This window comes from Passer domesticus, chromosome 16 (assembly GCF_036417665.1).
Source record: "Passer domesticus isolate bPasDom1 chromosome 16, bPasDom1.hap1, whole genome shotgun sequence".
Classification (NCBI taxonomy): Eukaryota; Metazoa; Chordata; class Aves; order Passeriformes; family Passeridae; genus Passer; species Passer domesticus.
The window spans coordinates 3,176,015-3,190,830 of record NC_087489.1 but is presented as its reverse complement, the minus strand read 5'-3'; the positions used below and the strand labels follow the sequence as shown (position 1 = coordinate 3,190,830).

At 59.7% G+C, this 14,816-nt stretch overlaps 1 protein-coding gene across 1 annotated transcript; it reads right to left on the bottom strand.

The window, feature by feature from the left end:
* Positions 1-1,565: 1,565 nt before the first annotated feature.
* On the bottom strand, positions 1,566-14,602 carry SNTA1 (syntrophin alpha 1). The gene is made up of 8 exons (XM_064391550.1): positions 14,275-14,602; positions 11,789-11,974; positions 4,530-4,728; positions 4,234-4,441; positions 4,035-4,165; positions 2,913-3,109; positions 2,650-2,837; positions 1,566-2,427 (listed from the first exon to the last, which is right to left on the bottom strand). The coding sequence occupies exons 1-8, from the start codon at positions 14,537-14,539 to the stop codon at positions 2,335-2,337; spliced, it is 1,467 nt and encodes a 488-aa protein (XP_064247620.1). The 5' UTR covers positions 14,540-14,602; the 3' UTR covers positions 1,566-2,334.
* Between the last annotated feature and the right edge of the window lie 214 nt (positions 14,603-14,816).

Sequence of the window (14,816 nt, the reverse complement as noted above, 5' to 3'; positions counted from 1 at the left end):
CTCTTTTATTGCAATGAACCCCAAAGAGTAATGGCTGCAGGGCAAGAAGAGGAAGGTAAATTGCAGTAATAATGTGTTTCCTTGTGCTGACATGCTTTTGATCATAGAAAAATACACCATCTGTTTCTAAATTACTTGTTGTATTGATTTAACAGTTAGGAATGGGGGCGGAGGGGATCTCTTTTTTTTCTTTTGCAAATCCATTTTGTGAGGTCTCCTGGAAATCTGACAGTTATGTGCAATAAGAAGTAAGGGCTTGTTCATCATAAAAGATTCCTGCTGTCAGCCATGGGGCTGTGCTGGGAGGAACGGGACATCCCCTTCCTCTCCATCAGCCTGTCCTGACAGGAGCTGTGCAGCTGAGTGCTGATATACCCAACAGGAATTATTTCTTACACCAAATAAACTCTTACTGTGCTGTTTCTTCCCTGTGAGGGTGGGCAGGCCCTGGTACAGGGTGCCCAGAGCAGCTGGGGCTGCCCCTGGATCCCTGGCAGTGCCCAAGGCCAGGTTGGACAGGGCTTGGAGCACCCTGGGACAGTGGCAGGTGTCCCTGCCATGGAATGAGATGAGCTGTAAGTTCCTTTCCAGCCCAAACTTGTGGTTCTATGGTTTCTCCCTGCCCAGATCACGCACACCTCACTGCCCTTATTGCTCCCAATTTCTATACATTTCCTTCCTTGTTTTGCAACTCCTCCCCCTGCACCCCAAAGGCTGCTCCAGCACCAGGGTCCCTGCCCTGGGGAGCAGTTCAGCACATGGCAAAAGGACCTGTGTCACCCCAAAACCTCCCTCAAGGCTTCCCCTTCTCAGGGCAGCGGGACACCTAACAGGAATAAAAACCACAGAATCAGAGAAGGTCTGGGTTGGAAAAGGCCAACTCATTAAAAGGCCAGCTCATTCTACTCCTGCCATAGCAGGGACACCTTCCCTATCCCACGTTGCTCCAAGCTCCATCCAACCTGGCCTTGAACACTTCCAGGCACCCAGGGGCAGCCACAGCTTCTCTGATATTATTTTGCTGCCAATCAGTTGTTGTTCCTCTGCCTGCATCCTGAGTGTTTTAGTCCCTGGCTAGTGGCTTTCCTGGGAGCCTCCAGGTGCCCCAAGCACAGGGCCAGTCCAAAAGGAAAAGGTTAACCCAGAACTTGGCACTGCAGTGATGCAAACAGAGCCCTTTCCTGTTGTCCCAACAACTTTCCAAGCCTCTGCTGCTGCTCAGCCAGGCAGCTGCTTCTACTGGAAACATGTGAAAAACAGAACAGAACTTTCCTGAGTTTAGAAATGATGCCCACCTTCCTGTGAGCATCCGAAAGTGCAGGGAATCCAAACTCATGTGGTATCACCATAGCTGGTGCTGGCCATCAGCATGTCCTTCTCTGCCACTCCCAGCACAGTGTTGGGCACCTTAAAGATGTTCTGTCCCCACGTGAACCCCTGCACTCCCAGCACCACCAGCTCACAGCAAATTCCTTCCTCCCCCTGGTGGAAAACACCCCACGGCACAGCCCAGGCACCACTCAAACAGATTTTCGACTTCTCCAAGTGAAACCAGGAGACAGATCTTGGGTCCTGCTGGTTGTGATCTGCAAAGTTTATTTAACTCCCCCAGAAAAGGCATTTTCATGCAGAATCTTTTGGTTCATAAAAGAAGTCATTCCGCAGCAGCCACCTGACAACCCTCCCCCCAAACCAAGAAATAAAGTGACCCCAGAGTGCACAAAACCAAACGGACCGTCCAACTCCAACAGAGAAAAGTGGTTCCTATCATTCCATACAATATGGAAAAATTTGGCAAATACAGCTGATCTTGCAGTTCATGTCCCTTAAGCACTTTAGAGCTGGTTTGTCCTCCAGCCCTCGGGTTGCCTGTCTGGAAAAAAGACACAGGGGTCCTTGTGCTGCAGGACCTGGGGACGCTCGGAGGGGTGGAAGAGCTGCTGCATCAGCGTTTGGAAGTGGGCAATATAAATATAAAACATGGATACAAATGGGTTCTTTGTACAGAAAATATCATCTCTCAAGGCACTGGGGTGATGGCCATGTGTCCACTGGTGGGCTCCCAATGGGCTTCTCCAGCCGCCAAGGAAGGAGGGGAGGAAGGCACCGGAGAAGTCCTGGTGCTGCCATCCAGGAGGGGTTTCACCCCACAGCTGCCCCCAGACACCCCGAGAGGGGTTTTTCCTGGCTGGATGGTGCTTTTCCTTGGTGGGGGTGACTGATGCCATGGGGGCTGCAGTCTCCTTGGGATGGCTCAGGGCTGGGTTGGGCCAGGAGGGAGGTGCATAGATGGGCCAGGGCTTGGGCTGCTCCGGCCGCTGCTGGGCTCCCTCGTCACGCCAGCAGCCCCAGCCGGGTCACCTTGGCCGACAGGAAGGAGTGGATGATGAAGACAATGGTCTTGGGGCAGGAGTGAAGGTCCAATTGCTGCAACAAAGGAAAGGAAGAGTGTTTGCAATGGAGAGGGCTGTTCCTGCAGCAGCCAGCTTTCAGCCAGGTACCATCCAGAACTCCCCAAACCCACCACAGCTTTACTGGGAATGGCTGTGCAGCCTGGCTGGGGTGGGCAGACAGGGCCATGTGTCACCCTGTGCCAGCAGGACGGGTGCCATGAGCAGGGTGGGTCTGCTGAAGGCAAAGCCAACTCACGATCTCTCCCTCTGGTCCCCCAAAGTCCAGGTAGAGCATCTTGGTGCCATCATCCGAGGACATCTGCAGCTTCTCGAAGGGCTGCTGCAGCAGGATGGTCCTGCTGAGCCCGGGCTCGCTGGTGGAGATGGTGAAGCCCTTGTCGATGTGGACAGTCAGGGTGCAGTCCTGCCCCTTCCACGTGCACGCTGGGGACAGGGACGGGACAGGGGTGAGCTGGGGGTCCCGCCGCACCCCCCGCCTCCTCCCGGGCCCCCGCTGACCTGCCGAGACCTCCTGGGCCAGCTCGGCGGCGCCGTGGGTGCCGTCCACCAGCAGGCGCGTCCACAGGGCGAGCTCCCGGGGGCTCTCCAGGCTGAAGAGATGGGTCTGCACGCCCAGGCGGCTGCCGGCGCGCAGCGCGAAGGAGCGCTCGGCCTCGTACAGCGCCGAGCCCTTGGCCGGCCCCGAGTGCACCAGCCTGCGGCACGGGCAGAGCTCAGCACCGCGCCCCGCGCGGCCCCGGCACCGCCACAGCACCGCACCCGGCATCTCAGCCCGCACCACGCCAGTGCTGGACCGAACCAGCGCTGCACCCCTGCACCGCAACATCCCAGCGCAGCACAGCACCGCACCCCCGCACTGCCCCGGCACCGCACAGCGAACAGCCCAGCACTGCCCATCAGCACCGCACCGCCTCAGCACCGCTCCTCAGCACCGCTCCTCACGCAGCTCAAGCCCCGCTTCGCATCCCGCACAGCCCCAGCAAAGCATCCCGCACGGCCCCGGCACGGCCCCGGCATTGCCCCCATCCCGCACGGCCCCGGCACGGCCCCGGCATTGCCCCCATCCCGCACGGCCCCGGCACGGCCCCGGCACTGCCCCCATCCCGCAGGCCCCAGTGCCTCACCCCGCTCCGCTCCGCGGCGGCCGCGCAGCGGGGCCGCCAGGGGGCGCTGCAGCCCCGCGGATGAGGCCCCGCAGCGCCCGCGGCGGAGCCACCCCCGCCCCAAACCCCGCCCCGAGCCACACCCTCCACCCTGAAACCCCGCCCCAAAACCCCGCCCCGAATCCCTCCCTCAAAACCCGCCCTGAAAACCCGCCCCGACACCTGCCCGAAACTCCCGCCCCATCCCCGCAACTCGCCACCACTGGGCCCATTGCCCTGACGCCACCCCTGGACACTGTCACCACCACTGTGCCCATTGCTCAGACAGCATCCCCGCGCCCTAAGCCCCCGCACTATGTTCGAGGCTCTGCCACCAACCCTTGGACACTGTCACCACTTTGGGGGTCTGACACCAGCCCTGGGTTCTGCCCTGACTCCCAGACCCTAGCACTGCCCCCAGGGACTGCCAGCCCCATCCTCGAGCGGGCCAGGAGGGCAGTGAGCTGGTGGCCCCTACCTGGTGGCGATGAGCGGGTAGCTGTGCGTGGGCTTGCCCAGCGCGTCCCGGCTCTGCGGCAGGCTCCCGTACAGCAGCAGCTCCTTCTCGGTCAGCACGGCCAGGAGGTTCCTGGTGCCAGCGCTGGGCAGCTGCAAAGGGACTGGGTCAGGGCCAGCGGCAGCATGGCGGCAGGGAGTGGCGGGGGGCCGGGGGGTACCTGCTCGGTCAGCCAGCCCACGTGCTTGACGTCCCGCCCGGCCACCGTGCCAGCGCCCGCCAGCTGCGCCCGCAGCTCCTCCTTCACCCGCGGCAGCAGCGCGGCCGCGCTGGCCTGGATGGCGCCGAGCCACGACTGCGCCGTGGCCTCATCCTTGGCCCGCAGGAAGAGGGCAACGCGCCCGTCCGCCGAGCACACCTCCAGGTACCTGCAGGGACACGGCCCCGGTGAGCCCCGTCCCGCCCGCGGCTCCCCGGGGCACCGCGGCGGCACGGCCGGCCCAGCGCCAGGCTGACCTGTGCTCCGGGTCGGTGGGGAGGCACTTGCGGGACACGTAGCACATCTTCAGAGGGACACTCCGGCTCTCCCGGAGCTCCCGAGGGGGCAGCAGCGGGGATGATCGCTTCTGCTGGGCAGCAGGAGAGGGGTCCCAGCTGACCGTCGCCCCCGCCGAGGAGTTCTTGAAGTAGGGGGAGATCTCCTTCATGTACTTCACTGGAAGAGAGGCAGCAGCCGCTGAGGACACGGCACAGGCCAGGGCAGCCGCATGAACCCTGCTGAAACTGCCACACTCCCCCTGCATCAGAGCTGCTGACCCCTCCATTAGCTCCCCAGAGCTGCCACCATGCTGCTGCAGGTCCTCTGCCCCTGCGGGGGCAAGGGTGGCACTGATGGGCAAGGTCATACAGGGAGTGACACAGAATCACAGAACAGTTTGGAATGGAATCACAGAATGGGTTGGAAGGAACCTTAAAGATCGTCCCATTCCAACCCCCTCATTCCATTTACTGGGATTTCCAGCAGCATTAGAGCGACCTTCATGCTGGCATATTCACGTCAGAGATCGTAGGGCATAAGGGAAGATGTGTGCAGATGTCAGTAGGGCTTTTCTGCATGGTGCAGGGGGATGGAGCATTGTGTGGCTCTTGGGAGGATTGAGGATTTGTACACCAACCCCAGGAATGGTGAGGGTCCTGCTGGTGAGAGACAATTATGGGAGCTTGTGGCCTCAGTGATAAGAGCAATTGCTTTAGGAACAGAGAACATTGTGTATCACAGAACCACAGAATAGTCTGGGTTGGAAGGGGACATAAAACCCCTCTCAATCCACCCCTGTCATGGACAGGGACACAGGGATCCAGGGGCAGCCACAGCTTCTCTGGGCACCCTGTGCCAGGGCCTTGCCACCCTCACACGACACCTTAAACCGTCCCAGTACCTCAGCCCCACCATCCCTGCCTGGGGAGCTCTGCAAGAGGGATAAAAACAGCCTTTTCCCCCTTTTTCCTTCCCTTTAACCCAGATCAGTTCACAGATCCAGGCCTGAGCAGTTCCCTGGAGTGGCACACACAGCCAGGGGTGGGGAATGGGAAAGAGTCCCAGGCCAAAATTACACAAACTGTGCTGGTACAGCCTGTCCCGCTGCCAGCTGAGGAACAGTGCTCAAATACCCTGGCTTGGCCCCAGGAAAAGCCTTGGAGAGTGTGCTCTCTGCTCACACAGCCCTACCCCATGAGCCTCAAACCAGGGACAAGAAATCAGTCCCCACTGAGCCTGGCTCCAGAGCCAGGGCCCTCAGAGCCACGCTGGGATGGCAGCCAGCTCCAGAGGTTTGGGGAAAGAGGGAGATGAAAGGCACCACAAATTGATGGGGCCCCACAGCCACATCCTGAAAATGAGTTTGGCATTGCTGGCTGAAGAAGAAAAACTCCAGCTAAGCAGGCGGGATGCCAGTCCTGGTCCTGCCCTGGGGTAGCAAGGGACCAGTGACTGAGTCCAGGGAAGGGTTTCCCTTTGGAGGCCCTTAGGAAAACACCACGGAACAGACACGTGCCTGCAGCCACGTCCCCAGCCATCCTGGCTGGTTCCACTCCAGGTCCAAGCCAGCAGAGTGGGTGGCAGGATGGGGGACACGAGCTTGGCTTTGCAGCCAACCCTTGGAGGTGGCTGGATGGGCGCAGCTCCATCGCTGAAGCCAAGCCACAGCAGCCTGATGTGCTGCCAGAAAGGAGCCCTTTTCCCACCAGGAAAGAGTCTGCATGCACCCACTCCCAAACTTCACCTGGCCATCTCCCACCCATCTTCCCCCAAGGTCACGGCCCCAAGGCTGCCAGAGCTCCAGGAGTGTTTGAACAATGCTCTCAGGGATGCACAGGGTGAGACTGTTGGGATGTCTGTGCAGGGCCAGGACTTGGACTGGATGATCCTGGTGGGTCCCTTCCAACTCAGCCCATTCTGTGCTCTCCCCTTTCATTCCTATCCCCATTCCTAACCCCTAAATCCTGACAGCCCGGCAGGAGCTGCGTGGAGCCAGAGCCCGTGGGTGCTCTGCGGGACGCGGCTATAAATGGCCACGGTGCTGTGCCACGTGGGCCGGGTCACCCCGCGGTGGCCCCGGGGCCAAGGCGGCGGCGGGGGGCCACCAGCCTCGTGCCCTGCACCTCCCGTTACAAAAATAGCCACGTTCCCGCAGGCATCCGAGCCGCGCTGGATCTGACCCGAGCCATTAATCTTGGCAGCGGGGACCTGCCATTATCCCGGTGCCTGGGAACTAATTGGAGTTCAGAAAGATGCCATTGAGCCGCTGAAACCCGAGCGGCGTCCCTGCGCCAGCCCCTGGCTCCCCGGGCTCGCGGGGGACGTCACCGGCATGAGCTGGGCGGCGGCGGGGTCACGTCCCGAGGGAGCCGCGGAGGACAGGAGCAGTGCCCGGGACGGGGCACGGAGAGTGAGGCAACAGGCAGGGTCCGATGTCTCGGGTACGTGGCTTTAAGGAGGCTTTCAGGCGGTCACAAAGCACGGGGGGTCCTGAGCCAGCACGGGGAGCTGGGAGGTGCTGCAGGCTGTGACACTCCGTGGCCAAGGCCAGGTCACCATCCCATGGGAGCTGCTGTCCCCTCCAGTGACCCCAGCACTGGCTTCACAGCGGGCTGACTTACACTTCTGCCAGTCCCTTCACTGCAATTGGTATTGAACGGATTAATTAATTACCTCCATCTCATTAAAGCAAACAACTCAGACCATATCATGCATCACTTCTGCTAGTGGTAACTAATTCTTGAACTGTTTTTTTCTTTTTAATTACCAGCTTGCAGTGCTGGGGCTCCTGCCTGCTCCCTGGCAGCCTGCACCCTCCAAAAACCCCTGGGCAGCAAATCTGCCTGGCTGCTGTTGGCTTAAAGGCACCTAGAGCAGGCACACAGCCCTGGGTGGCTGCTGGGCTAATCCACGAGGCCTCCAAAGCCACGTGGGCTCTCCAGGGAGAGAGCCTGTCCCACTGATCCTCTCCAGAACAGAGGACAGGGGACACACAGGACCTTTAACTGCTCAGGGCTTTGCACCAAGGAAATCTTTATTTCAGGGTTTTGGGGAACAGCAAAAGTCTCTGAGAGTGTAGCCTCTCATCCCATGCCAGGACAGTGTCTCTGCAGGGGCCAGGTGGTGGCATAGGGGCTCCCAGTCACTGGAGCATCCCATGTGTCCTGAACCCTGGAGTGAGCTGCACCAGGGACATGTTTAAGCAAAGGCCCTGCGTCTGTCTCTGTGTTGCAGCTGTTTTCTTTTCTCCCCAGCATGCCAGAAAGGGGCAGAACCATCAAAATTCCTTGGTTTGACTTCTTGGGTAGAAATTCTCCCTCTCCTTCAGCCCATTCCTCACAAGGATGGAGAACAATCACAAACCAACCACTCCTGGCACCCTGGATCCTGAGTCAGCACAACCTGCCCCACGCATCCCCACAGCTCAGCACTGCTCAGAGCCAAGCCTGACCCTGCAGAGCTTCACTGAGGAGCCACAATGCTCCTCCAGGCAGGAAAACAGACGTGGACACCCAGAGCAGGTTCAAGAACACCCTCTCACTGCTTGGGTCACCAGCACACTCTGCTTCAGCCTGGAGATCACAATGTGGACTCAAAGAAGAGGCTCCAGACTCCATTTCTGGTCAGGAGTAGGATGGTGCTGCTGTTTCTCCTGCCAGAATCTTCCCAGCAGCATCTACACAGCTCAGCAAGGCCATCACATCAGGAAATCTTCCAGGGAGCTCCTGCAGATTGAGTGTTTGTCCTACAGAGATGCTAATCCCACCTCCAGCTGGTCCCTCTCTGCCTCAGGATTAATGAGGCAAAATTGGCATGTTAAACTGGGGGGCTGAGCAAACACACATCCCAAAGAGACACCCTGAAACAACCTGCCAGCTCCAACCCAATGCTCTGATGTGCTTCCAGAATGGCCAGCACAGTCCCCAGCACCCCACCCTGGGACCATGCCCTGCCCTGGACCATGCCCTGCCCCTGGCTCCAAGCAGGAACACGACAGCAGCTCCTGGCCCAGCTGCCTCAGCTCAAGTCCTTGTACCCCAGGGAGGAAGATGCCATGGGATGCTGCAGGGTGAGGCACCACTGCTGTCCCTCCTGCCCCAGGATCCCATCCCAGCACTCAGTGCCACATTCCATGCCCCAGCTCTTCGCTAAACATTCCCCTGTGCACCGTCAGCAGGGAGATCATGGGACAGCCCTCCGTGGTTTCCAGGGAGGAGAAACAAACCCAGGAAACTCCCCAGGGAAAGCAAAGCTTCAGAGCAGCGAGGTGTGGAGGTGGCAGATGTGTCCCATCACCTCTTGGCACCATCCCCGGGGCAGATCCAAAGCCTTCCTTCCCACCATTATGGCAACCAGTACTCTGGAGAATCCCCAGCCCCACTCCCTCCCAGCACCCATTTTTCTGAATTTCAAATTCCAAGCAATTACTTGGCCAAGCAAGCCCTAAACAGCAGAGACAGCCCCAGGAGCACCCCTGTGGCAAATAAGTCATGGATGTGAGATGCCCACAGTCCCACAGTTACCCCAACTCCTGCTCCCCACTGCTCCCAGTTCTTCCCCCATGAAAATACAGAACAGGGGCCACACCAGGAAAACCACTCCTGACCCCAGAACCCTTCCCAGGGCAGCTGGAAGGATGTTTATCAGCCTTCCCTCTGCCATGGAAAGTCTCTGCCATGGAGATTCCAAGCAATGAAAATAAAGAAAAAAAAAACAAGGGAAAAATAAGGCAAGGGAGAACAACTCTCCCTGAAATAACAATGTAATATAAATACAGTCCAACTCCTCCTGCAAATACCAAGAGAGTAGTTTGGCACATTCAAAAAAAATCTTGGCAGGACACATGGAGAGGTATCTGCATGTCCTCACGCCTGGGCAGCAATGACACCCAGGAGCCTGAAGCCAAGCTGAGCAGCCCAGGGTGAAATCTGGCATGTGGAGCCACTGCTGATGCTCACATTAAAACGTGTCACCTCCCAGCTCTGCCACTCTGGGGAGTCTCAGCCCAGCTCACTGCCCTGGGAGGAGGTGCCAGCTCTCCTGGTTTTGTTACCTGCTGCAATGCCACCTGCAAACCACCCTAAAAACTCCAAATCCCAGGAATGACTGCAGCCAGGAGCAGCAAGCAGTGAACAGACACTGGCTGTGCCAAATACTCTGGTTTAGCATTCAGAGCACTATAAGGAAAGCTGGAGTAACACCTGGCAGCTTGTGGGGAGCAGAAAGTGTCCAAGTAATGTTAAGGTGCTCTTTTTTAAGCTCTGCCTTCTGCAAGCAGGAAAAGGCAGCAGGGAACACCCCAGTTTAACACCCTTCAGGCACTTTAAGGCCACCCCCTGCTCCTCAGCCCTGCCACAGCGCCCTGGGGCAGGCTGTTTGGAAGCCAGCTCCTGGAGAGCCACAGGTGGCAGGCACAAGGCAGGGCCACCACCTCCACAGGGCAGTGACAGCCTGACCACGGCACAGCCCCACCACCCCCATGGCAGAGCTGCACTGTGCCAGCAGACCCAAAACCAGGGAGGGGATGGAGATGTACCACGTTTATCAGTGACATCAGTGATAAGATGAGCAGCAGAGATCTCTTCCCTGCTCTGGCTGGACCCCAACAACATCAGATACAAACTCATCCCAGAGCTCCAGAGTGCTGTAGTGGGAGCCAGCCCAGCCCCAGTCTCCTCCCAAGGGTACCTGCTGGGAGTTTTAATTAATTAAGAAGCCCAGCAGATCATACCTGAGCTCAGCAAGCTACAGCAAAGGCCCTGCCTGCAACTGCCTCCCAGGAGGGGGACCTGGATCCCAGGGGATGGAGGAGCAGGAGGAGGGGTCCAGGGAGAGAAATTGTTCTCTCCAGAAAGGGCAGCTCCTCTCCACCTCTGGCAGAAGGGAAACCCACACCAAAGGATGAACAGAAAATAATGGAGGGAGGGTGGTCCAAGAGCAGCGGCTCCAGGCAGGAATTTCACAGACTCACAAAGAAAGAAACTCTTGTATTTCTCTTTGGTCAGAAAAAAACAACAAAACCACCCCACCACCAACCCTATCTGCTCCCAGCAGCTGTGCAGAGCAGCACATTCCTCCAGCTGAACCGTGCTCCTGAGGCTCCCAGGAGAGGAGGAACCCACAGCAGAAAGGGCTGAGCAAAGCTAAAAATGAAAATCTGGAGCTGAGACAATCTGGGGAAGGCACAGGAAAGCCGGAGCCACGGTGGTCTCTGGCAGCACAGCACACAGAACTGCTTTATTCAGGGACAGCCCTGAGCACTGCCCCCAAATCAAACCTCCCTTGGGGATCTGGGACGGGTCTCTGGTGCCAAGACCCCCTGTTAAGCAGGGTGACCCCAGGGACTGGTTGGAAGTGAGGGGAGGGGAAAGCTCCTTTCCTGAGAGACAGATCTGGGATGCTCATCCCAGCCTGGCCGAGCTGGCAGAGGGTGGGCAAACATGGACAGATGTGAGGTAAAGGGTAGCCAGAGAGGAATGGGGGTCTCTCCCTCAGGACTCCCATGGTCCCAACCCATCAACCCTCACCCAGTCCTCAAGCAGGGCTTGAGGGGGCTCCTACAGTGTGCCAGTCCCCTCAGGACTCGGAGATACCAGGGACCATCTGCCTGATACCAAGAGGGAGCCCGTTCCCAGGGAACAGCCTGCTGCAGGGTGGTGAAGGCTGCATCCCTGGGATGTCTGTAGCCTCAGCTTCCAGGGATCCCCACAGTGGGCAGCATCCCCTGGATGGGTAGTTCCTGAACAGGCCCTGCCTCACCCTCCACCTGCCCAAAACCCACCCAGCAAACCCCAAGGTGCTCAGTGCACCCCCTCCCCACTGGCATAAACCTCCACCAGCCAGGGATGTGGGTTGAAATTAAAACCACGGGAAAAGCAGAAAATGTTTTCTCTTGCCGCAGGAACTGCAGACGTGGAGGTGATGCTGTGCAATGAAAGAATCCCAAATCCCAGAAACTTGTCCCACACCTCCCACTGCTTCCTGCCTGAGGTCCCACAGTGGGGAGACAGAGCCTCTGGGCATGGAGTAGTGGCACACACATCCCTCCCTCTCCAGAAGGAGACAGGGAGATCCCAGCAGTTACCTCCAGCTCTCCGGATGAGCAGACAGATTACTCTGCATATGTTGTTTTCCATTTGAAAGAGTATGCAGATGCAGCTGCAGATGATATGCCACCCCTGTGTCATCCCAGTACAGGAAGGAGAACCCTTCTGCCCCATCACATTTTGTCTCCTACCTTCCAAGATCACCTCCTTGCCCGTCTTCTTCAAGGCCTGCACGGCCTCGTCGTGGGTGGCCTCGGACAGGTCGGTGCCGTTGACGGCGAGGATGGCGTCCCCCACGTACAGCGCCTCGGTCTGGTCTGCTGCCAGCCCCTTAAAGATCTTGGAGATCAAGATGGGCATTTTATTCTCTCGGCCACCTTGAAACAGAAGAGACAGGGAGCGATTGTGGCTGTAGGAGCGCTTGGAGGAGTGGGTGGGGAGGGGGATGCTCTGGTACCAGATGGTCCCAGCAGGGCTGAGCCTTTCTGCTGGCACTCAACGCACTGTGCCAGGCCAGCCCACTGCCCACTCCCCCAGATACCCACAGGACACCTGTACCAAGCATAGCAGCCAAAGTACCATGAGGCTGCACAGCTGATGAAGTGATTGCTCCAAAACCACTCAGACTGGTCACAGATTATTCACAGAGCGAACACATAACCTGGCCATCTCCCCATCAGTTTTGGCAGGAAAGTGTATCGTTATTTGCATTATTAATCATGTGTGCTGAGAAACTATCCTGGCTCCAAGGACTTTGTGATCTCAACAGACAAGACAGCTGAATGTTTTTGGAGAGGCCAAAGAGCCAGGGAGAGGTGAACCAATCTGACTGGATGTTCCTGTGCACACAGCAGCCCTATTTGCTGGCTGCTCCCTGCTGTCCCGACTAAAAGAATGCTATTCAAACTCCCGGCGGCTTCAGGAGATCAATTTGCACATCGACTTTTGAACCCGCAGGGAGATCCGAGCTGCCTCCGTGCCAGGGCGCAGGGATGCAGCAGCCACTGCCCACGGCAGCCGGGGATCAGCAGTGCCCGATGTGCCCTGTGCCCCGGGACAGCCTGTCCCGAGGAGTCTCCAGGAGATAATCCTCAGCCCAGAGGGAGATGCTGAGCGCAGCCCGCTGTCACTGCCCGCCCCGGGCTGCTCCCAGCCAGTGCCACAGGCATTTCCTCGCTCAGCCGCCTGCCAAGCCAGCGAGGGCTCCGGTTATCAGCTGTCAGAGGCCCTGGCGGGGGCTGCTCCGTCCTTGCGCCAGCGGCTCCTCGCCCGGCTGCCAGTGCCGAGAGCCCTGCCAGAGCTAAGAACCTCCGCCAGCCCAGCTCTCGCTCGGCTCCCCGCTGTCCTGCCAGCCCCAAGCCACGTCCCGTGGCAGGACGTTCAGCCCCCGGGTGGCACCCAGTGTCCCTGCGTGAAACACGGCTGGCACACGAACAGTGACATGCCAGCAGCCCGGTGAGGAGTGATGCCCTGCCCTACCAAGGTGCCCCACCCTCCACAACACCTTCCACTGCCCAGCTTTGATGGCAACTACTTCTTTTCCATATGCGTCACTGCAAAAGTAAAGTTTTAACTGAACCAAGGGAAGTTTCGCCTTTCCTGGGAGAGCCACAGACCAAGCAATAACTTGGCAGCCAAGGGGTGGTTACGAAAGGGGGTCTGTGCTTCCCAAAAAAAGGGCTGGCACACTGGGGCACCCTGCAGACACGGACAGCAGTGTCGATCCAGTTCCAGCACCCGCACATTCCCATTGCAAAACCTCCCCGCTTCCAGAGGGAGCCGGAGGCTGCATCTGTGTCCCCTCTGAGCTGGAAGGAGAAGCCACGTCAGGAGGCGAGAGCTGCCCTGTCACTGCCCCCGGGGCGGCCGAGCCCGCTGCCTCTCACAGCCACGCTCCGTGACAGCCCTGTCCCTGTCTCTCCGCTGCCCTTCTCATCCTGCTTTCACAGCTCCCAACACGCTCGGAGCCGCGTGAAAAACAAAGGCAGGCAGAAAGGCAGGAACGCCATCCCTGCCCTAAGAAGTTTCCAGCCTGAAGTTCAGGCGAGTCACCAGGGAGCGGGACAGCTCGGCAGGGAGAACAGACATTGAACAGGGAGGCTTCCCCGGCCGCGCTTCCCGGGAGCACTCATCTCCAAGCCGAGCGCGCTGGTTGAACACCCCACCCGGCGCCCGCAGATCTCCAGGGGCTTTACATCGTTCCCTCCGTTTTGCTGACGGTTTTAAAGGGGCATTTCCCAACTAAGGAACGCGGTGGGACAAGGACACGCCGGCCCAGCCCTCCCTTTGGCTGCAAAAGGGCAACTTTCGTGTAACCGGGTGCCGCCCTGCACCCCACCTGCCCCGTGAGGCAGCCTCCTACCCCTGGCTGCGGGGGACAGGGGGTGCCCCCTCCGCCTCACAAACCCCGGGGTCCCTCACCCCAGGGTGGGCAGGCACTGGCCGGTCACTCCACGCCCCAAATCATCGCTCTTTCCGCAGGCTGGCAGTGGTTCGGGTCCCGTCACTGCCACGTATCCCCCTCCCCGTCCTGAGCTGGGGATGGGGGCTGTGAGGACCCCGACCCCAGCCCCGCTCCCCGCGGGGTTCGCTCCGAGCGAGCCGCGGGACGGCAGCAGCAACAGGTCCCGCTGCCCGTCTCCCCCCGCCTCCCCGGGACCCCCGGTCCCGGCCTCACCTTTGATGCTGATGCCGAGTCCCCCCACGTCCTGCTTGACGACGCGCACGGTGCGCCTGATGTTGGCGAGCGCCTCGGGCGCGGCGGAGCCCGGCTCGCCGCCGTTCAGCTGCGCCGCCGGGGCCTCGGGGCCGGGCCCGGGGCCGTCTGCAGGGCTGACCCCCAGCACATCCTCGGCAAGGGTGAGCAGGACGCGGAGCCACTGCCCGCTGGGGCCGCGCAGCTCCAGCAGCCCGGTGCGCGGGGCGCGCCTGCCCGCCGCCATCTTCGCGCGCTCCGCGTCCCACACCGCCCCGCGCCGCCCCTCAGCGCCCCGCGCACCGCCCGTCCCACACCGCCCCTCACCGCCCGTGCCCGTCCCACACCGCCCCTCACTTCCCCGCACCGCCCGTCCCACACCGCCCCTCACCGCCCGTGCCCGTCCCACACCGCCCCTCACTTTCCCGCACCGCCCGTCCCACACCGCCCCTCACCGCCCGTGCCCGTCCCACACCGCCCCTCACTTTCCCGCACCGCCCGTCCCACACCGCCAAGAACAGCCC